At 37.2% G+C, this 23,452-nt stretch overlaps 1 protein-coding gene across 2 annotated transcripts; it reads right to left on the bottom strand.

The window, feature by feature from the left end:
* Nucleotides 1-2,309: 2,309 nt before the first annotated feature.
* On the bottom strand, nucleotides 2,310-22,576 carry fgd5b (FYVE, RhoGEF and PH domain containing 5b). 2 transcript variants are annotated; one of them, XM_073870355.1, is made up of 21 exons: nucleotides 22,388-22,576; nucleotides 18,482-20,804; nucleotides 17,909-18,014; nucleotides 17,765-17,823; nucleotides 17,105-17,135; nucleotides 16,597-16,703; nucleotides 15,232-15,352; nucleotides 14,738-14,816; nucleotides 14,366-14,416; nucleotides 12,871-12,929; nucleotides 12,686-12,757; nucleotides 11,339-11,407; nucleotides 8,613-8,696; nucleotides 8,146-8,225; nucleotides 7,970-8,063; nucleotides 6,662-6,796; nucleotides 6,465-6,567; nucleotides 6,220-6,329; nucleotides 4,665-4,787; nucleotides 4,426-4,568; nucleotides 2,310-3,959 (listed from the first exon to the last, which is right to left on the bottom strand). In XM_073870355.1, the coding sequence occupies exons 1-21, from the start codon at nucleotides 22,395-22,397 to the stop codon at nucleotides 3,923-3,925; spliced, it is 3,996 nt and encodes a 1,331-aa protein (XP_073726456.1). In that variant the 5' UTR covers nucleotides 22,398-22,576; the 3' UTR covers nucleotides 2,310-3,922. The 2 variants fall into 2 exon arrangements, with proteins under 2 accessions (XP_073726456.1, XP_073726455.1); XM_073870354.1 differs by having other exon boundaries at nucleotides 6,220-6,332; nucleotides 22,388-22,575.
* Between the last annotated feature and the right edge of the window lie 876 nt (nucleotides 22,577-23,452).

Genomic DNA, 23,452 nt, shown 5'->3' with positions numbered 1-23,452 from the left:
TTTCCAGTGGTTAAACAAAATGAAGCCACATTTCTTCCTCCCCTCACCGCAAACAGAACAATAGTGCATTTAAATATCTAGTATAAGTTTAGAGGAATTTACTGTAAGTAAAACAGTACTGGAAATGTCATTTTTTAATAGGAATCAGTTTATTTTACTTAGTATTAATAGTAAACTTAGTTTAGCAATGTTTCAGAGCAGTTGTATATACCAAGAAAACACAGTTTAGGCCAAGAAATTGAATGATATCAGAAACACTACAGAGACATTGATAACACTCTGTTGATTGTCTTGTTAGACACAAGACTTTGTAAATTACCTTGAACAAAATGTAATGATTTTCATCTGTTTTAGAAATATTTGGAATCTTTGCCCCACCCCTCTCTCTTTCTCTCTCTCTCTCTCTCTCTCTCTCTCTCTCTCTCTGCTGCAATGCAGAGGAACATAAGACACTTCAAAGACCCAAAAGTGTCATGACAATGTCACTGTGACACTACCACAAACACATTTTCTGTGCCTCATTTTCTCTAGATCTCAAATTATTCTTTGTAGAGGTACTGAAGACTCGTTGAGTTAAGGACATTTTAGCTGTCTGTATTCTGTTCAGCTTGAGAGAGTTGGAATAGTATATCGAGAAAGGATGGATGGTATACATTTCGTTTCACATTGACCTTTACATGCATCTAACTTGATCAACTAGACAGGTTTATTACAATTAGTCATATGACTTAAAACAACTTGTTGTGACCATTTCCAATTCATATTGTTTATCCAGAAAAGCCATTCACTTCACCATGCTAATGCGTACAAGAGGAGTCGACTTTTCGTTGGTGTGCTTCTCACTGGGAAATTTGGAGTGGGTTGGCCTACAAGCAGTCTAATTAGAGATGCTTTATTAACACTGATTATCTCATTGTAGAGCCAACTATTATTAATTCACATGCACAGTGGAGTGGTTAAAAAACAGTGCAGTTTGTGACTGTGCACCGGGGACAGTACATTAACATTTATAAATTTGGCAGTGACTTCACTCTTTATCAGTACAATCTTAAAAATAAAGGAACACTTTTTGGTTCCTCAAAGAAATATTCAGTTTAAGGTTTTTAGAAGAAACATGGACATCTAGGATTTTAAACTCTTTTACAGAGCTTCTAAATATGCAAATGGATGCACGAACAAGAACAAATAATGATTATGATAATAAACAAAAGAACGTTTGTATGCCAGGTGCCAAGTAAAATAAGTTTTCAGAAGGTGACCCTGGACCAGTCAGGGTCAATTTTTGAAAGTTGAATAAATAAGCTTTCTATTGATGTATGGTTTGATATTTGCCCGAGATTAGTATTTGAAAACCTGGAATCTGAGGGTGCAAAAAAAATCAATGTATTGAGAAAATCACCTTTAAAGTTGTCCAAGTGAAGTCCTTCGCAACTGCATCCACTCATAAAAATAAAGTTTTGATTTATTTACGGTAGAAAATGTACAAATTATCTTCATGGAACATTATCTTTATTTTTTGCATAAGAGAAAAATCAATAAATTTGACCCATACAATGTATTTTTGGCTTTTGCTACTTATGGTTTTGTGGTCCAGGGTCACAAATAAGATGACAGAAAATACAGATGAGATCTGTGATTTAGAAGTATATAGGAAACGCAGAGAAATAGGGAGGACATTAAATGATGAATGTTTCTCTTTTATGTGGGGCAAGGTGTCCGTAACTTTCAGGTACTCCAGAAAACAAACTCTTTTTTCGTCCGTGCTCTCTCACTCTGTTCTGGGTCACACAGTCTCTTGGGAATGTGGAAGCAGGGCAACATTTTCTTCACATTCCTCTCACACACACCATCTCAACACGTCATATACTTTTTAATTACTCAGTTCAAACTACTTAATCACAGAATCTCATCTCTAAAAATCACTCTCTGTGAACTCAACCTGACTGTCAGTGGAACTGGTACAAAATGCTGAGATGTCCAGATAAAAGTTATAAAGTTATACATATATTATACATACAAACACTGTCAGAAAAATGGTAAAAAAGCATCACTGGGATGGTACCCTGTAAAAAGGTCCTAATATCTACAATTTAACTACAGATATGTACCTTTCAAGTATTCCTAAGTACTTTTGAGGTACTAATATGCACCCTTTAGGTACAAACGTGTACTTTTTGAACACTCCAGCGATTGCTTTTGTACCTTTTTTTGAAAAAAAGTTAAAGTTTCTTTCACTTAGCTAAACATTTTGCTTGTTGGAAATATTATGAATTTATCGAATATATTGTTGAGAAAAAAATAATCCTGACTGTATCTTTATACATTTTTATTGACAAACTGATACACATTTCAAAAAATTTAAGTTAATAGTATTACAGGCTGTTGATACAGTGGAAGTAAAGTAAGTAAATTCAATAGAAGAAGAAATGCAACAAGAATTCCAGCTCTGTTGCTATATGGGAAAGTATCAACCCAAAATTAGTCATTGTTCAAATGAAATACATTAGTAGACATTATCATAAATATACAAATAAAATAAAGTCATAGATTGAACTTAGTCACAATGAAATTAAAATAAAAAAAATGTAATTTTTTTTGGAATACTGTGGTATTTTTTAACAAATGACTTATCTGTGAGCTTCATTATTTAAAAAAAAATTAATGTGCCATCATAATCTTTAATCCAGGTGTGCTTCATACATCTTGAAAAGTGAAGCCGCTGGCTCTTTGATCGCCCCCTGGTGGCTGGCTGCAGTACAAGTCATAAACCCGCCATCTCCATGCAAATGACCACGACTTGGGTTTAAATAAAAACATTATTTACACTTCCAATTTTTTTCCGAAAGGTAGTTGTTATCACGCTGTTAAGTGTTTATTTTTGTGATAAGTTTCATTTTAGTAAGTAATTTGATGCTATAAAAACAGGGCTCCACGTACGATTCCTTCTGCGCATGCCCTGGCTCCAAATTGACGTTTTTACGTAACATGGCAGCGCCCATGGTCGGACATTTTTGGCTTCAATTCATTACAATGGAAAAAAGCGATGTTGCTTCGTCCATCTTTTTTTACAGTCTATGCTTTAATCAAAAACACAAATCTCAAAACAATCTCTCTTTACTTCCGGTCATGTAGTATGGCAGGTGGGTGGGGTCCAGGGAAAGATCGCAGCAATTATCAAAGACCCAACTTCCATTGATCCAATCAATTCTCAATGGACGAATTCAAGTCCAGCCCTACCGTTTTTCATTTCAGAAGCTGTTTCACTCGGACATACATCACCAGGGGGAAAATAAGTCAATCGCTACTTCCATTTCATGGCGACTTAAATAAGCTCCAAATCTCTCAACCTTAAAACTTTCTCTATACACTCTAAAAAATGCTGCGTTATTGTCCAGGCATTGGGTCAAAAGGGACGAGCCCACCCTGCTGGGTTGAAATTTAACCCATTGTTGGGTCAAATATAAACATTTTCTAGGTTCATTTCAACCCAGCTGCTGGGCTCGTCCCTTTTTGACCCAACGCTAAATTGAAAATAACCCAGCATTTTTTTAAGTGTACCAATAGCTGTTAGAGCCCTGAGGTATTATAATATATACAGTATTATTCAGTGTATTGCATATGGCACTTAGAAGGGTTAGGTAATGTGTAATTGGTTTTTAAAATGTTGTAAGGGGTAATATAAATGAGAGCCGGTCCATGGCTCAACAATGTCTTTGGAGGAAGAATTTGGCACGGAATTCAAGTCTGAGTGTGAGCATATTGTTCCCTTGGCATTCCAAATATATCTCCGTTAAGTCACGATTTTGCCCTCTGACTCGTTCAATCTTGTCGGTCACACTGGTAATGATTTTCAAATGGGACATTTAAATGCATTGCTCAGTGACAGATATATCCGCAGACGGCATAACCAGGTCAGCTGATTCTACAGGACTGTAGCCTCTTCCATGGCGTTGACCCATCTACAACAGAACAAGCAGAAAATCTTTAAATTAACTAAAAATCCGTTCTACAGTAGGCTATGTAATGTTATCCTGCACTGTGTTAAAACAACAAAATCACACTAAATGTGTTGTCCCAAATTAGACACATCTCGGTGTTATTACTGGAACAACACATTTGTCAGCACTTTTTAAACACAAAATGACACATAATGTGTTAAATAGCATAGCACAAAAAGGTGTCAAAAAATTAACAAATCTTTTTTTTGAGTGTGTAGCTCAGCTATAGTAGTAGTGTTGTGCTTGCTACACCAAGGTCATGGGTTTAATTCCAGGGAACACACTTGTACTGGTATTACAAGTATTGTAATGACAACAAACTTGTGATCTGCCTCATTTGAAAGTAACTTTGAATAAAAGCGTTGGCTGAATGACAAAAATGCAAATGTACCGTGTGAATAAGAAAGAAACAAGGGTATTTTCTTACTTCTGTGCAGTGTGACTGTCCTGTGCCCTAAAAGTATAGAAAAGTGTGCTTCTGTGGTACAGCTGAAAAACACTGCTCTCTCCTTCTATCTCCGACCTCACGGAGAAACCTAACAGAGGGAGCGTCTCGCATGCAAGCCTCTCCTTATATCAGGGATAAACAGAAAGAGAGAGAGAAGAGAGAATTTAGGTTAAAATGCACACTGTAAGTTACATGACTTAAAAGTGCCTGTATACTACCTCAGGCTGTGGGTACGTGTAGAGAACTTTGTCTTTAAGGAGGAACCACAAGCTTTTCCAACTTCTCTTACTGTTCTTGCACCTCTGCAGGGTTCCACTCATCTCACCCTCAGGCTCTGTCACCTAGGCAACAAGACATCGTATTTGATTGACACTTTACGGTAAATCTCGCAAAACCTGTTCAACCCATTAGCCTATCCTATTTCAATTCTTTACTCCTGTTTTATGAATTAAACACTTTCTCCAATTTTCCTTAGTTAGGTATTTTTTCTTTTCATTTTGGGGTAGAATATGAGAGTCCAGATGCAAAACCCCCTTTCACTTTAGCAGGCTTTTAATGTTTGGATTCAGTCATTTCAGTTTAATGGCAATGAAAAGGTTAAACCTTATTTTCACAAATGTCAATGTAGTAATTTCATAGGTATTTAACAAATTTTACTGTCTTTCGTTGCAAAATCCTCTAAGGTGGCACACACATCAAGCCGTTTAGCCCGGCGGCTGATGTACACACACCTAAAGGATTATTAGGAATACCATACTGTGTTTGACCCCCTTTTCGCCTTAATTCTCATGGCATTGATTCAATGAGGTGCTGAAAGCATTCTTTAGAAAAGTTGGCCCATATTGAAAGGATAGCATCTTGCAGTTGATGGAGATTTGTGGGATGCACATCCAGGGCACGAAGCTTCCCTTTCCACCACATCCCAAAGATGCTCTATTGGGTTGAGATCTGGTGACTGTGAGGGCCATTTTAGTACAGTCATTTTGTCATGTTCAAGAAACCAATTTGAAATGTTTCGAGCTTTGTGACATGGTGCATTATCCTGCTGGAAGTAGCCATCAAAGGATGGGTACATGGTGGTCATAAAGGGATGGACAGGGTCAGAAACAATGCTCAGGTAGGCCGTGGCATTTAAACGATGCCCAATTGGCACTAAGGGGCCTAAAGTGTGCCAAGACCCCCCCCCCCCACCATTACACCACCATCACCACCAGCCTGCACAGTGGTAACAAGGCATGATGGATCCATGTTCTCATTCTGTTTACGCCAAATTCTGACTCTACCATCTGAATATGTCTCAACAGAAATCGAGACTCATCAGACCAGGCTACATTTTTCAACAATTTTTGTGAGCGTGTGCAAATTGTAGACTCTTTTTCCTTTTTGTAGTGGAAATGAGTGGTACCCGGTGGGGTCTTTTGCTGTTGTAGTCCTTCCGCCTCAAGGTTGTGCGTGTTGTGGCTTCACAAATGCTTTGCTGCATACCGATTGGTTATTTCAGTCAAAGTTGCTCTTCTATCAGCTTGAATCAGTCGGCTCATTCTCCTCTGACCTCTAGCATCAACAACGCATTTTCACCCACAGGACTGCCGCATACTGGATGTTTTTCCCTTTTAACAACATTCTTTGTAAACCCTAGAAATGGTTGTGCGTAAAAATCCCAGTAACTGAGCAGATTGTGAAATACTCAGAACGGCCGTCTGGCACCAACAACCATGCCACGCTCAAAATAAATATATTAGGCATAGAGATGCATGGATGGGGCTACAGTACCTGGTTAAAAGACATCTGGCCCTTGCGGCTCCTCCACAGACTCGATGGATGAATGTTTTGGAAAACAGTAGACAGTGGCCGACTGTGGCTCTCCACTACTGTGACAACATCTTCTAAACAAATGCAAACACATAAATGATTCTAACTTAATAGTGCAAAGTTGAATAAAAATCCTTTAATTGACAAAGATTTGCATTTGCTATAAGAAATAAATATACATTCTATGTTAAGAAGGTTTGATGTACCATTCTTACGGAGCTCAGTGTAACAATGATCACACACTTTGGCTCGTCTGTTCTTCATGTACTTAAGGGGGAATTTGTTCCTGCAACAATCTTTGCAAACAACCTACACAAACGACAAAATCATCATCATTACTATTTAGAAAGGTCATGAGTTAATCTTTCTGCCTATACTGTATGTTTCAGATGTGTGTTTGTACCTTTCCACATGCGTGACAATGATGTCGTCTGTTTGTCAGACTAAAATGAGACGGACAGTTCATGCAAGATGTCACCTGGAAAACTGACATGAGGGGTGGAGCGTTCTCGCCCAGACACATCTCTGGCCCTAATAACTAAAGCACAAGACACATGCAATTATTGTAATAGAAACAAACACACGTCTGTCAGCAGAATGTTTTTATGTATAAAATGACCAATTGACTCCAGTGTCGGCTGGTGACTTCTTTTTTTCGAGGGCACACGATGCGAAATCACAACATGTATGTAGCCCGTCATGTGATTGGTTCGTAATTTCAAAATATGTGTTCGCCGCGTCTAGTGAACCTGTGTGCATCACGTGTCTTAAAAAAGAAAAGAGACGCTCGCGTTTTCCAGATACTCACATAATCTCATGCGTAATCAGAGTTTGCTGTTAAGGGAGTGTCTTGCGTGTATTTTGTGAACGTGAGCGTCTCTTTTATCATAAACGGTTTTGACGCGTCTGCAGAAGGCAATTATTTTGACAAAACACGTGATGCACATGGTTCACATGACGCAAAAAACACATATTTTGAAAACGCGAGCAACACACGACACTCCGAACACATATCCGAACACATATTTTGAATTTGCACCCCTCGGAAGAGCAGTCACAAGCCGCCCCTGGTTGACTCATTATTCAATCTTATTAAAGGGCACATATTATGCAAAATCAACTTTTACAAAGTATTTGGACATAAATGTGTGTTGGCAGTGTGTGAACACAACCCTACAATGAAAAAACCCACCCATCTCCTTTATTTTTTATCCACATCAAACCAAAGCATTTTTATTAGACATGCTGTTTTGATTATGTTGTTAATGTGACGTCACACTGATTAAGCCCCGCCCACCACCACTGACTGACTTTCCCAAAAGCTTTACTAAATGTGTTTCTTAGCACGTTGTAGCTCTAATGCGATACATATACTATTGTCTCAGACTGTATTTACTAATTTTAACCAAAAGCACTCACTTTCTGTAGGTAAGGGAGTGAGGAGCTGTAGCTCATTTGCCTTTAAAGGTACACACATATGCGCATTACTTTTTTGCTCCCACCCAAATCGGGGCATTTTGGACACTTTATAACAAATGATCTGTGAGATATTTTGAGCTGAAACTTCACAGGCACATTCTAGGCACATCGGAGACTTGTAAGAATTGGCATATGTACCCTTTAATACCCTTTTGCAACCTCCAACACAAGGTTGCAAATTCTAGGACTGCAAATACTCTAAATGTTGTATACTATTTAGTAGGATCCTTACCTCAAGACAGTCAACTGGGTCTCCTGACACCACACCAAAGTCAACTAATGTCCGATTTAGTGTAACAAACCAACCATCACGCTCTGTGCAAGACCTGCACACAGGAAAACACGCTTTAGTCACACCTCAAGGAGAAGTGCATGTGAGTACAGTATGTGTATGTCAATGAAATTTACCCAGCAGACAGAGTGATGCTTATGTCCTTTACTGCTATTTTCAATGCATACTGAGTGTTCTCCATAGGCAGTTTACTGACCTGAAAGACATTTTGTTTACATTTATGCAATTGGCAAGCATGTGAAAAAATAGGTCATTGAAATTTGGCTCCCCTTGTGATGTCAGAGAGGGATCATACCACCCCTTAATCTACACTATCCAACCACTGCACTGTCATTTAGTGCAGAGATCAGCTCATTTACATTTAAAAGGACACACCCAAAAATGGCATATTTTTGCTCACACGTACAAAGTGCCAATTTTAACATACAATAATAAATTATCTATATGGTATTTTTAGATAAAACTTCACATATGTATTCTTCTGGGGACACCAAATATTTATTTTACATCTATAAAAAGTCTTGTGAAATGTCCCCTTTAAACTGTACATAGTGAATAATGTGTTGCAGGATGCTGTCGGTACCTCCATCCCTGCCAGTGGCAATGTGTTGATGAGTCTGTATTTGCCATCTTGCTGAGGATATGTGTACAGCATTATGTCATTCATCTGAAATGTAAAAGTAAGGCTTAATAAAAAAGTTTAAAGGGTTTCTGCATGCTTGTTATAACAAATCTTCACCACAGGGGGGAAGAATGACACAAGCTCTAAAAACACACTAGCACACAGAACAGCAAGCGCACTTGCAAATACACACATACTCCCTTTATCCTTCATACTGTAGACAACAACACTATAAAAGTACGTTAAGACAATAGTACAGCTTGTATTATGAATAAAGCAACCATATGATGAAACATGATTTGCTGACAAGTACGTGTCAACTAATAGTCGTCTTGCCCAATAACATTACGGCTCCTGTCAACAAATCATGATTTAAATTGCTATCCTATATAAGTCACTTGTATCCCAAGCAGGTAAATAATTTCTTATGTAATTTTAGTTGCAGATGGCACGCCTACGACAGCTCACAGTCTATTCACAGACCGTCTGATGCATATTGCGCATTAGTTGTCAACAGCTTTCTCAAAACAGTAACTTCTGTTGGCCAGCTTTATGCAGATACCTGGAGTGATCGATTTTTTTTTTCAGTCTAATGCAGGGGTACCCAAATTCGCCAGTGTCCTGCAGAGTTTAGCTCCAACTTGCCTCAACACACCTGCCTGGAAGTTTCTAGTATGCTTTCGTATACCTGGAAATTTCTAGTATGCTTAGTAACCTTAATCAAACACCTGAAGTATGCTGAAGTAGCCCTTCAGGACTGAGTTTGGGAACCCCTGGTCTAATACAATTTCTTCTGCGTTGTCCACAAATCGTCAAAATATGTTCCCCAGCTGTCAATGGGGCTGTACCCTTTCAAATAAGTACAGCTTTGCACCTAAAGAGTGCATAAGTACATGTAACTCAGAGGTATACACTCACCTAAAGGAACTCCTACTTATACTGTGTTTGACCCCCTTTTGCCTTCAGAACTGCCTTAATTCTACGTGGCATTGATTTAACAAGGTGCTGAAAGCATTCTTTAGAAATGTTGGCGCATATTGATAGGATAGCATCTTGCAGTTGATGGAGATTTATGGGATGCACATCCAGGGCACGAAGCTCCCGTTCCACCACATCCCAAAGATGCTCTATTGGGTTGAGATCTGGTGACTGTTGGGGCCATTTTAGTACAGTGAACTCATTGTCATGTTCAAGAAACCAACTGAAATGATTCGAGCTTTGTGACATGGTGCATTATCCTGCTGGAAGGAGCCATCAGAGGACGGGCACATGGTGGTCATAAAGGGATGGACATGGTCAGAAACAATGCTCAGGTAGGCCGTGGCATTTAAACAATGTCCAATTGGCACTAAGGGGCCTAAAGTGTGCCAAGAAAACATCCCCCACACCATTACACCACCACCAGCAGCCTGCACAGTGGTAACAAGGCATGATGGATCCATGTTCTCATTCTGTTTACCCCAAATTCTGACTCTACCATCTGAATCTCTCAACAGAAATCGAGACTCATCAGACCAGGCAACATTTTTCCAGTTTTCAACCGTCCAATTTTGGTGAGCTTGTGCAAATTGTAGCCTCTTTTTCATATTTGTAGTGGAGGTAAGTGGTACCCGGTGGGGTCTTCTGCTGTTGTAGCCCATCCTCCTCAAGGTTGTGCGTGTTGTGGCTTCACAAATGCTTTGCTTCATACCTCGGTTGTAACGAGTGGTTATTTCAGTTAAAGTTGCTCTTCTATCAGCTTGAATCAGTCGGCTCATTCTCCTCTGACCTCTAGCATCAAAAGGCATTTTCGCCCACAGGACTGCCGCATACTGGACGTTTTTCCCTTTTCACACCATTCTTTGTAAACTCTAGAAATGGCTGTGCGTGAAAATCCCAGTTACTGAGCAGATTGTGAAATACTCCGACCGGACCGTCTGGGACCAACAACCATGCCACTTCTCAAAATTGCTTAAATCACCTTTCTTTCCCATTCTGACATTCAGTTTGGAGTTCAGGAGATTGTCTTTACCAGGACCACACCCCTAAATGCACTGAAGCAACTGCCATGTGATTGGTTGATAAGATAACTGCATAAATGAGAAAATGAACAGGTGTTCCTAATAATCCTTTAGGTGAGTGTATATTGGTATCTCAAAGGAACACATTGGTACAAAATGCATATCTGTAGTACCAAATGGTAGATATTAGGGCCTTTTTAAAGGGTACTGCCCCAGTGACAGCTGGGGTACATATTTTGAACATTTTATCTAACAGTGTACATATAACTAGGGCAGTGGTGCATACAAAACTACAAAATACCACAGACTGTCTAGTATTTCACAATAAAACATGAAAGACATTTGAGTTTAGCAGTCTGGACACATGCCCGTCTCACCACATAACTGTCTGGCAGGCAAAAATCCTGCAAAACACATTATTTTTGACATCCCATCTTATAACCTGCTTATAACCCATCACTTGACGTTCTGTTATCTCAACTCTGTTATCGCTCTGACCTCGTTCCCACAGGCTTATTTTAGGCAGCGAGCGGACCGGCAAAACAATAGCACATGTAGAGACATAAACACACACAGAACAACATCCTGCCAGGATACCCTGTGTCTCTTTGTGTGGGATCAACACCTGATCATCTCATCATACTAAACAACAATTATATGTACGGTATGAAACCAAATTAAACTTACTAAGAAAAGGTGACGTGGCTGCTTGCACTTCCTGCTGACCTTCATCAGGGTGCCCTCTTTAACAAACACCTTGGGAACAGATGAAAATAAACCATTATTTGCATTTTAACACCTAGTAGCCTGGATCATGCAAAAACTTTACACTTTTATTGTAATTTACTGTTTTTTACATTAAATCATCCTACATAATTTAAAGAACATTATGTGAAAATATAACCTTTAGATCTTTAATATTATAATGTAAATAATAAACATAAAAACACTGAGTGTACCTTTAACAAATTTTACTTGCTCTATTATAGATAGGACAGAGGAAGAGTAAACAGGAAATGATAAGGGAGGTTGGGGTGGTGAAGGGTATCGGGAAATGACTTAGCCAGACGCAAACTTGAATAGCACGACCACATGTACACCACCAGGCCACACCTCCGATACATTTGATACCTGATTTGATAACCGCATTTGATAGAGGGTATGCATTGACGTCACTTTTCCAAGTGACCACGCCGGAGCTCGCCCGGTCGAGTGGCAAACTTTCAACAAAATGGCTGGTTTTCATAGCGACTGCTGCGAAAATGCCAGTAAAACTGACTATTATCAGCTTAAATTGAATTTAGTTGTACTTGATAGCTGAGGGAGACAATACTTAGTTACATTAGTTACATTTTCCAAGCATCTGTGCTTTATTAGGGTGTGTGTATTTGAACATTTTTTACTTCACTACATTCTAAAGCATAAAATCATACTGTGTATTCTTTAATATTGCATATTAAAATGTATTTAATACCTAATTACATAAAAATGGTGTATTTTTACTTGAGTAAAAGTACGTTTATGTACTTAAATATTAAATGTAAAACAAAAACTTGTATTTATGAAATGTAATAGATTAAGAATTATGATAATATGCTTTAAAATGTATGTTTTTCAAAGAAAAATATGAATAAAATACAAATACTTGAAAAATACTTCTAAGTAGAAAGTAAAACATCTGCTTGATAGTGACCCTAGCAACTTATCAACCCACCTGTGGTCTGCGGACGTTGGCATTGAACGATTTATTTACTTATCCTTTCTGTGTTTTTTGGCAGTCTGTAAAACGATAGCTCCGAATTCTTGTTAATCTGTTAGTACAGTCTATCGCACAACAGCTTTTTCCCATTTAGACGCGTTTTCCTTGTGTTTTCGCTAATTTCATACTGTGAAATTTCACATTCTGCCGCTCTGTCTTTTGCCACTCGGGGGGTGTAACCACAGTCACTTTCGCCGAAGGTGACGTCACGTGCATACCCTCTATTGGAAAATGTGTACAGTGTTACACGACCAGTCAGCCATTGCATTACTTACTCTTCCAGGCTGTATGAGATCTGTCAGACCCAGAACACTGTGCTCTATATGGACCAGTCGCAGGAGATCCGCCTGATAGAGAAAAAATAGCTAAAACTTTTACACATGAAGTTATTTGATTCATTTTACACCCATATGTCCCAACATCAACTTTCTGGAAGCACATTTAAGCCACATATACTTACTCCATTCTTCAGGCTGTCATTGACCTGATAAGCAATATCAGAAACCACCACCAAAGCATCTGAAAGTTTGGGAATCAATGTGGCAATATTAGTAACAGAACTGATATACATGTGTGCAAAATAACCTTGCTTACTATGTTATATGGGTGATTCTCACGAAACCATTGAAACACCACGGCACTAATGATTTTAGCTTTAAAATGTGTAATATAGTAACATTAAAAAGCATCAGAATTAACACAATACTGTGTTCTACCTTGCGCACTGTGTGATTTCAACATAAGAATTTATAATTGTAAATTTTATCTCATTTTCTGCTGAAATTCTCATTACCGCAATGTGTCCGGCTGTGTTTGAACATGCGTTATGTTGTAATTTAATAAAATTAACACAAAAATATTAAGAACAATAAATAAATGGATGTTTTGCTAGACTACTTTAGATGACAGAAAAAATATTTACTGAATATTCATGTATAATAATAATGAAGAAAAATTAGGAAAATGATGTGTCCATGCCTGATGTTCTCATCCTCCGCAACACTTTTTGAGAACAGTTTAAGCACACATACAGAATTTTAATAAAGTTTGATTTTGAGTGACCAAGTACATGGACCAGTTACTTCAAGATGGCTACCAGGTAAGATCATTTTTTTACAGTTAATTTGAAATATTGTCTTGTCAGAATGCTTACACGACATTTTGATTATCATTACCGCAACAGATGCTTATTAAATGTTAATTTAATTAATAGAAGCATAATACTTTGATTTTAAATGCATGTACAGAATCTCCAAATTATGTTCTTTCAGGTTTGTCATGTCATTTTGAAAATATGTCAGTGTTGATGTTTTCTGACTGTTGCGGTAATGAGATTTTTTAGAACTAATTTTTTAAATTATGTTACAAAAAGTGTTAAATGATAAGTAAAAGTTTTTAAATTAATTAATTTAAATCACATTTACTCCAGACTTTGTTTTTCAATGTCTGGTGGGAAAAAAGTAAATTTAAGCAATTTTTACATTTTCATGCTTGACATTTTTAAAACCAAGTTTTCGTGAGAATCACCCATATATGTGCAACGTCTTGTTAAATATGAATCAATATGCATGATCATGATGGGTCAAGGGGTATTTGCTTTAGACGATAGATCCTAGATTTGCTGGTGCTTAAGTAATATTATTGTTTGATAGATGCTGCAGGATTCAAAAGAGGGACTCCATTGTGATAATGTCAAGATTAAATAAAAATGACCTTGTTAGGACTGGATAAGTACATAACAAAAAGGCTTGAACATTACTGATGCAACCACTCAAGTGTTAGGCTGTATACACTTGTTGCTTATATTGTGGCGATATCTGCAGTGTTTACGCATAGCAGAGAGCAGAAAAAAAACGTGTGTGTTAACAGAAATTAATGCAATGAAAAATAAAAACACCACATCACAATGATTAAAAAATCCAATTGATAAGATTCTGAGAAATGCAGCACTTTACCTTGTGTATCTTGAAACTCTCTAGAGTCTGGTGAGATATTATTTAGGTAGTCTGTAAGAAAATAGATGCACAAAAATGTCACGGATTTAGTAATTAAAAAGTAAATAGTCATTTAAAAAGTTAAATGCTGTTTTAAACCTGTATAGAGTAACTATTTCTAGAACATAAGGGACTGGCTAGTTGTTTTTATTGTATGAAAAACATCAAAATTCTTTAAAAGGTCTAATAATGTGTCTTACAGACAAAAGTCATTAATTCAGAACAGGGTAATTAAAATATGACAAAACTTTAATTTTGGATTAAACTATCCTTTAAAAGAACATTAATGATGGTGAAAACAAACAGCATCATATTAAGTAGTGGCAGAGTTACCTGTCAATAGCATGCGATACTGCAGGACGTGCACGATGACCTGCAGAAGCTGCTTTTTCAGGATTATTACATCTGATAACTGAAACACAAAAACTGTATGTAATATACATTACACATATCCAATGTAAAAAATCTTTGCCTCTTTAATTTTTTGTTGAATCAACTCAGATTTACTCAGAAGTCATGTCAATTTACTATTATTTATCTTGACATTAGTTGCTACAACGTATAAGATTAAGTTGACTTTTTTCAACTATATTTAATAAGTTATAACAACTCATTTCATCAAGATAAATAATAGTAAGTTAAGGTGACTTGTAAATCTGAGTTGATAAAAAATTAAATGCAGCAAAGAATTTTTTACAGTGTATAGATACACCAATAAAAGTGATTTTAAATAATCCTACAGTTTGTTTTAAAACACACAACTAAAACCAACAAGCAAACAATTGGTTTAATTCATTTTTAAAGGAAAAACATAATGTCTTTCTTACTGTGCTCTTTATATGCTCCATATAATTCAGTTTTTCATCATAGTGACTGATGAAAGAGGAGAAAATGGAAAACTCTGGCTTCTTTGCCAGGATGATTTCAGCAATCCCTTCATTCTGATTCCTGGAATTGACAAATGAAATTATGACAAATGATTTATGATCCACACATATACACTGCACCATCCTAAACACTGGAAAAAGTCTTAGAGTTGTTCAACATGGTGGTTAGCTGTATATTATACAAAGCAGATTTATATTGCTTAAAGGAATATTCCATTTTCTTAAAAGAAAAATCCAGACAATCCACTCACCACCATGTCATCCAAAATGTTGATGTCTTTCTTTGTTCAGTCGAGAAGAAATTATGTTTTTTGAGGAAAACATTGCAGGATTTTTCTTATTTTAATGGACTTTAATAGACACCAACAATTAATACTTAACTCAACACTTAACAGTTTTTTTCAACGGAGTTTCAAAGGACTATAAACAATCCCAAACGAGGCATAAGAGTCTTATCTAGCAAAACGATTGTCATTTTTGACAATAAAAATAACAGATATACACTTTTAAAGCACAACTTCTCGTCTAGAGCCGGGCGTGATGTGCCAGCGCGACCCCACGCAATACATCATGACGTCACAGAGGACGAACGCGAAACTTCGCCTCAGTGTTTACAAGTGTTGAGAAAGAGGACCGTTCCTACGGTGTTGTATGTCAACTGATACTAATTAATGTCTTTGTGTAAGTTTATTGTTTACAATAGTCCGCAAATGTGCGTTTTATATATGTAACACGTGACCTCCCTAACGTCACTACGCATTTACGTTAGGTCGCGCTGGACCGGATCTAGACGAGAAGTTGTGCTTTAAAAGTGTATATTTGTTATTTTTATTGTCAAAAATGACAATTGTTTTGCTAAGACCCTTATGCCTCGTTTGGGATTGTTTATAGTCCTTTGAAACTCCGTTAAAAAAAATTGTTATGTGTTAAGTGTTAAGTGTTGGTGTCCATTAAAGTCCATTAAAATGAGAAAAATCCTGGAATGTTTTCCTCAAAAAACATAATTTCTTCTCGACTGAACAAAGAAGACATCAACATTTTGGATGACATGGTGGTGAGTAAATTATCTAGATTTTTCTTTTAAGAAAATGGAATATTCCTTTAATGAAATATAAGAATTGCAAAATATACAAAGCTTTTCCATAACTTTTTACAGCCTTATTGGCAACTAAAATTGCCAGAAAATTATGTAAAATGTTTAACATCATGTTGAACAATGAGTTTGAAATGACTTGACATTTAAAATGAGACACATTAAAATAGTTTCAAAAGTCTATGCTGGTGTTTTTGTGTGTGATGTCTTACCATTCTTTCATGCGGCTCTCTAGTAGTGCGTGTATGTTTTGATGCAGAAAATGAATATCAGGTATCTCTGTCCACACCTTCATTAGCCTCTCATCTTCTTTAACAGTCTATTAAGAAAGTGAATCAGCGAAAATGTCTTTGCTTCAGTTTTTGTAAGATACTGGTTTATGTATTTAAATTTTATTAAATTCTCATTGTTCACTTCTCACTGAACAATGATATAAGTGTTTTAAATGGAACGTGACAATGAAGATAATTCAGATTACATGCTTAACTCGAACAGTTAATTAAAAGGTGTACTTTTAGGCTCCAAGTAAGCTAGTTATGCAATCTCTTTCATGCCTGATGGTTTCTCTGTGGTCCATAAAGCTTTAGAGGTTTTGTGTAGAAATTATTCTTATGGATTTGCTCAATTACATTGATTGGCTCAAACCTGTAAGTCTTACAGAAAAGCACAGGCTACAACAAAACAAACATAAGTCACAAATAAATATATAAATAAACCCACCTCACAGAGAAGTTGTAACGTCTTAACATGCCTAAAAATGGAAAAAGAAATAAAAACATTGATTTCAAATTTTTCTAATCAGACATATTTTACACATATTTGAAAGTCTTAAAGAGAAACTGTGATCTACACGTTAAAATTTGCTAATCCAATAATGCTAATATAAAGTAATTTTTAACACATTTATTTACTTTTAGTTTTTTCTACATATTGCTTTTTTGCAAGACATGCTTTATATATTTTTTATGATTGATGTTTATGGTTGCAAAATTAATTTGTTCAGTGTAGAGGCGTAGCCACGAGGGGGCCTGGGTGGGCCTTGGCCCCCTCATGTACATGTCCAGCCCCCTCAGATTTCCAATTGCTTAAAATAAAATAAGAAAATGTTGATTTCTTAATCTGATTGATAGATTGACCAATCAAAATGCTGCGCGGTAAAATGCAGCTAATTTCAAACTTCATTGGATTAGCTCATGTCACTTGTTGTTGTGCGTAACTTACGCTGTCATCTTCGCATGGGAGTTCATTAATATTCGGTGACAATGTGCCATCTACATCATATATATATATATATGTGTTGCCCCATTATTTTAGGATAGGACCCCCAAAAATAAAATTCTGGCTATGCCCCTGGTTCAGTGTTGTAATATTTTGACTTACTGTGCCTCACTGTCGAGAAGCTCTTTAGCACTGTAAAATGCCCTGGAGCAGCTGATAGTCTGAAATATAGTAAAAACTGAGTCGCAATATGCCTTAACAAACTCACCAACATGACAAAGAACATCTCATAAACAAACAGCTCACCATCTTGTCCAATGTCTTTGTCTTTTTCTCTTGTGTACAAGCCACACCCACAGACACACCCACTGTTCCATCTGGCCTCACATTAGGAGAACAGAATGTGTAGGTACTTCAATTGAACATGTAGAATAAGAAAAAACGCACATCATTAACAAAAGTGCAAAATAAAAAATGCTAACTGAGAAATACACCCCAAAAATTAAAATTAGCCCATATTTTACTCACGCTCAAGCGTACTGTATGTGTATATGACTTTATTCTTTCAGCCAAACACAGTTGGAGTTATATTAAAAAAATATTTTGGGTATTTTCAGCTTTATAATGATAGTGCCAATTTGTAAAGCTTCAAAAAGCAAATCAATCCATCAAAAACTTATCCATACAGTTATTAAATGTCTTCTGAAGTGAATTAATGTTTTTTTAACATTGGGTCAAAGGTCAGTGTTCCACCTGACCTCACCTCCATAGATATGTATAATAAAGGCTATTAAACTATTAAATGCCATTATCCCATTTTTGGGGTGAACTATTTCTTTAAATCTGATTTTTATATGAATTATACTTGTATATTTGTACCTATCTGTCTCTTGCTCAGATGACTGACTTTTACCCTGGAAGCCTGGCAGACTGCTCATATCCACATATCCATCGGTATCACCTGCTGAACCCTGGTTTCGTTGACTCTGAATGACGGGGTTCAGAAGGCGAATCTGTACATTCTCATAGTGAGACGAAGTACTCGGGACGTTCTCATATTCTGATGAATCAGCATTGGGAGATGAAAACGATCGAGGTTTAGACAATGGGATGGGTTCAAAGAGGGAATGAAACAAATTATCTCCCTCTATAGAAATGGTGCTGACAGCCAAATCTTTATTAAGCGTTAAGTTCAGTCCCGGTTTTTGCCTGTTCTTTTGGACGAGAAAGGAAGAAGGGGACATTGGCGGTGTACAATCTGGGCTCCTCTGCAACTCAGGGCTGCCCATGTTATGCCTGATAAAATCCATGCGTTTGCAAGACCCTGGGCTCGACTCAGAAGATGACCTGGAAGAATTCGAGCGATTATCTATGGCGCTTTTCCGATCGGATTTCCTAAGGAATCGTAATGGCAAAAAGTATCGCTTCAACCCAAAATCAGGCTTCTTGCAAGAGGTGGAGATTTCGCTTGACAGGGACGGAGAACTTTTTCTGATCGGTCGCTTTGTGATGGAAGCCAGTTCAAAAGGGGGTGGTATATCCACCCTGGTCATTTTAGCTAAGTTGGCAGAGGTATTAAAGCCTTGGGAGAGACATCCTAATGAGCCGGTTAGCGCAGGCCTGCTATCTCCAATAAAACAATGATCTGGATAGAGGGAACGTGGGTGTAGCAAAAGTCGCCCGTTTCCTGTTGCTGGGCTACTCATTAGGTCAAGGTTTTTACCGGGGGTTTCCACAGATATGGAGCGAGTCATAAAGTACTTCCTGTTCTGCAGGAAGTCCTTTGCTTGAATTATTGGCTCTGTCTCTTCATATAAATTTTCTACTGTAAGAACAGTCAGGTCTGATTTCTCAGTTGGTAAATTTAAGGTAAGCTCTTCTTCTTGCCCATTGCCACCATCTGCTTCATTCTGCATTAAACTTTCAGGTTGGTGTTGAACAAGTGAGAGGGCCCCGATGAGATCTGGATTTAGGGTGACCTTAAGGTCACTGTCTGCAGACACTGATTGGGTGGTTTGGTCATTTTGGTCCATTACATCTTTGCTACAATAGTTGTGATTTGCATCAGCTACACCCTCATCGTCCCGGACTGTGTCAGATCCCATGACAAGAGACGTCTGAGATGAAGAAGATGAAGAACTTGAGACAGATGATGTACCAGCTGGGTCACCATCGTCTGATGTAATAGCATCCAAGAGAGACTGTGAAGAATTAGTCTCTGACAAATTGTTTTCTTGTTCTTCCTTTATTCCATTGTCCAGCTGGATTTCATCATCATCTTCCTCAATGGAAGATAAAGACAGATCAGAGCTTTCTGATCCTTCCTCCCTCATTATATCTCCATTAGCATCCTTTTCAGTCTCCGTTATTTGAAGGGGATCTGTGTTTTCAAAGAGGTCACAGTCAGAAAGTCCATCTTTGTCTGCCAATGCCTCACCTGCATCACAGATGTCTGGAAACATCCCATCTGTGTCTTCTTCATTGGAAAACATTGTTTGTGTGATGATATCGTTTGTGTATATTCCATTTGGGTAAAATCCTTCAATCAACTTTTTTTCCGTGCAAATTTTGTTGTTGAATAATCTGTCTTTCAACATACCGTCTGTTATGTGTCTAGAAATTCCATTAGGGGCTAAATGAAAATCGCTTGAACTATTATATGATATTGACTCACTATTTTTAGTGCATCCCCATGCCATCTTTCTTATTTCTTCTACTTGTATCTGCTCTGATCCTTTTTTCTTACTGCACGAATCTATTGACTCTTCATCTGATTCAAATCTTTTGCCGTCTAAATATAAGTTAGTTCCCTGCGCCAGCTCTTCCCCGCATCCCAGATCATCCGCCTGTTCGAGAACAACATCCTGTTCTGTCTCCTCTATTTGTACAGACTTTTCTATATGTAGGAAATGTTTGGTCTTAAAGTCCTTCCTCTCTTGTGACCCCTCCGGGGCCAGCAGTACATTTTTATGCGCTTCCTTCGTGTGTTGTCTTGCGTTTAGGTTCTTTTTGGTTTGGGCCATACTGAAGTAAACATATGAGCTGTGATGATGCCGGAGTGAATTTTTAGGTTTCGGTGTAATGGCTGGTTTGAGGTCCTGACTGTCACAGCATTTTTCAGGCATAGGTAGATGATATTGGCCCTTATAGAGACTTCCAGCCTGGTAGTGTGTTCTGGTATCCAGACCATGCTCTCGAAACTCTGTAAAAAACATAATGTACAAATAATTTATTAATATTTTGAGTTAAATGAACTTCATGTAGTATGTTTCTAAAAAAGCAAAGACCAAAGTGGATCAGTTTTAGCCCTTAATGTATTTATTTCTTGCTGAATGCAAGCTTTTGTGAAAAATCTCATTGAATCTTTATTTAAAACAATTTATTATGTTTAATATTAACTTTGTTTTTGCTTTATTCTTTGGAGAAAACGTTAATTTATAATGAAAATGTAAGAAATTAAGGTGCAGATCACACCAAACGCATTTATGGCAGTTGCAGGCACCTTTAAAAAAAAAAAAATTATGATCGGTTAGCGTTATGTGCGCTGTTTATGCATGCCGAAAGCCTTGCGTTTTTTGCCGCCTGGGGTGCCAATCACACCAAACGTTTTTAAACGCTTGGAAACTCATGGTGCGCCGCACTGCACTTTTTTTGAGCATGGCGTTTCTGTTGGGTGTTAGTTGCGTTGCGTCTGTGTCGCGTTTTCTGTGTCTTTACACAACAGGAACCGCGCCTGATGCTGTAGCCGAGTAGGTGACATATAGGGATGCTGCCGACAGACCAGGCATAAATATAAAACCTACTGATAAAGCACACTGTCAACACTATTAACGGCACAACAGACTATGTTTGACATGTGCAATATTTGAAAAATCAATATTTATTTATTTATTTATTAAATTACATTTAAATCTGGATTTATGTCAACCTATAGACTTTTTAAACATCAAAATAATTATGTATTTGTGTACAAAATGACATATTAACATATTTTCCTATTCTATTTTGCCTGGAAATGCTTCCAACACGCTTGCGTGTCGTGAAAAATAGGCGCCGGTTGTATTTCTAGCATGCTCGCGTTTTCCGCGCGTCTCACGCAGGCAGTCTGCAAGCTCTAACCTGTTAACATGGGAGACGAATTAAATCGGACGCAGCTGAGACGCTTACGCCACGCATCCAGTGTGTCACCAGTCTAAGGAATGAATAGGGCTAAGCTAAATGCTAACATATTCACGACGTGCTGCTGTACAAAGATTAAGTGCACGTACTGAAAAAGGTAGGTATGTATTAATTTGTCTAAGTTAAGGGAACAACATAGTAAAATATTGAAAAACGATTTTCTTTTAACAGCAAAAGAGCGCTCATGCTTCAATATTTGATTGACAGGACAGCTGCATCAGTGGTTGCCTAGCAACGTAAAAAGCCACGCCGCACTTCTCTTTTTTTAAGTGTGGAGTGCCTTACATTTTAATGTGTTTAAAACACACTTGGTGTAATTGGCCCTGCTTATGTCTGAGGTTAATAAACATGCAAAGCCCTGAACACTTTAAAATTAAACTATAACAAATAAATTTTAATGATCACATATAGTGTTATATTGTTAAATCTGTAGTCATGGATATGGTCACAATTTCATAAAACACAATACAATGATATAAAAGCAAATTCTGACAGAAAAATTAAAAACTGAAACTAACAAAAAAAATCATACATTTAATGTATTTATGTATTCTGTATCACTTTATTTGTCTTTTTGTAATGTCAATTATAAAGCTAAAAACTCACCTGCACTCATCTTCAAACATAATTTAGGTGTCTAAGTCCCAGTGCAATAATGTGTCAAATCCATTTGAACATAAACAGATTGTTATCCAGGAGGAATTGTAAAAAAAGTATATCCAATTCATACTACATTTTGCAGGACAGCAGACGTTCAGTACACTCACACACACACTCCTGGACTAGACTTAGCCTTGGCTCTTTTGGGTGGGAGAGGGGGGAGTGTCCTGTCTTCCTGAGGAAAGGGCGTCAAGACAAGTAGCAAAAACAACGTTTTTTAATTTAGGAAATCGCTTATGATTAAAAACTCTAGATGAAGGACTATTCGAAAAATGTTTTTAGATTGTTGGGAGGGGACATGGGAAATTCAGTTCATTTAATAAATAGCTTACATTTTATTTATATCCACACTCTCTTGATAGTGTTCAGACAAAAGGTCTTACCATTAAAATTAAACGAAGAAAAAAGAGAGAGAGAGAGAGAGAGAGAGAGCAAGAGACGTGTGGAGCACATTGCCCAATGTTGCATGATGTTAAAAGGTATCACTTACATAACATTTATTTATTGTGAAGTACACAAACTTCCTATTATGTTGCGTTTTGAATTTTCATCTGTGTTTAGTTTGCTTCACTGTGTTTTTTTGTATATGGTTTTGCTACATGGTATGGCAATAAGAAGTAAAATCGGTGAGTTATTTTTACTGTTTGATTAATAGTAGGATGTGATTTCTATAGGCCCAAATAAGGCCATGACCTTTTCCCAACAGCTTTACAAAAATATCCTTCCTTCCTTAAGGCTGAGTTCAGAATGGTTCACAATACAGACGGCTAGTATGAGCATTCAATTCTCTAAGTGCCTGCGTATATCAATAAAAGATAAACAAGTGAATCTTTTATTTATTTACTATAAAGTTATTTTTGTACACAATGTATCCAGATGTGGAAATTGCTGCCTACACTGGGATCAAATTATGATAAATCAAGAAAAGAAGGTTGGACTAAGTTAATTATTTTTCTTCATCTTTATATTAAACGTAATATTGTTTGACTGCATTTTACAAGTTTGTATTTA

The sequence above is a fragment of the Misgurnus anguillicaudatus genome, chromosome 8 (assembly GCF_027580225.2).
Source record: "Misgurnus anguillicaudatus chromosome 8, ASM2758022v2, whole genome shotgun sequence".
Lineage (NCBI taxonomy): Eukaryota > Metazoa > Chordata > Actinopteri > Cypriniformes > Cobitidae > Misgurnus > Misgurnus anguillicaudatus.
The sequence above is the reverse complement of the archived record's forward strand: the minus strand, read 5'-3'. Positions and strand labels throughout refer to the sequence as shown.

What these genes read in the sequence shown, in the direction of transcription:
- fgd5b (XM_073870354.1), bottom strand. An exon ending in CACTGAGCTCCGTAAGAATG is followed by an intron (nt 6,333 to 6,464) that starts GTACATCAAACC and finishes GCATTTGTTTAG; the next exon opens with AAGATGTTGTCACAGTAGTG. An exon ending in GCCAGATGTCTTTTAACCAG is followed by an intron (nt 4,788 to 6,219) that starts GTACTGTAGCCC and finishes CTTGTTGCCTAG; the next exon opens with GTGACAGAGCCTGAGGGTGA.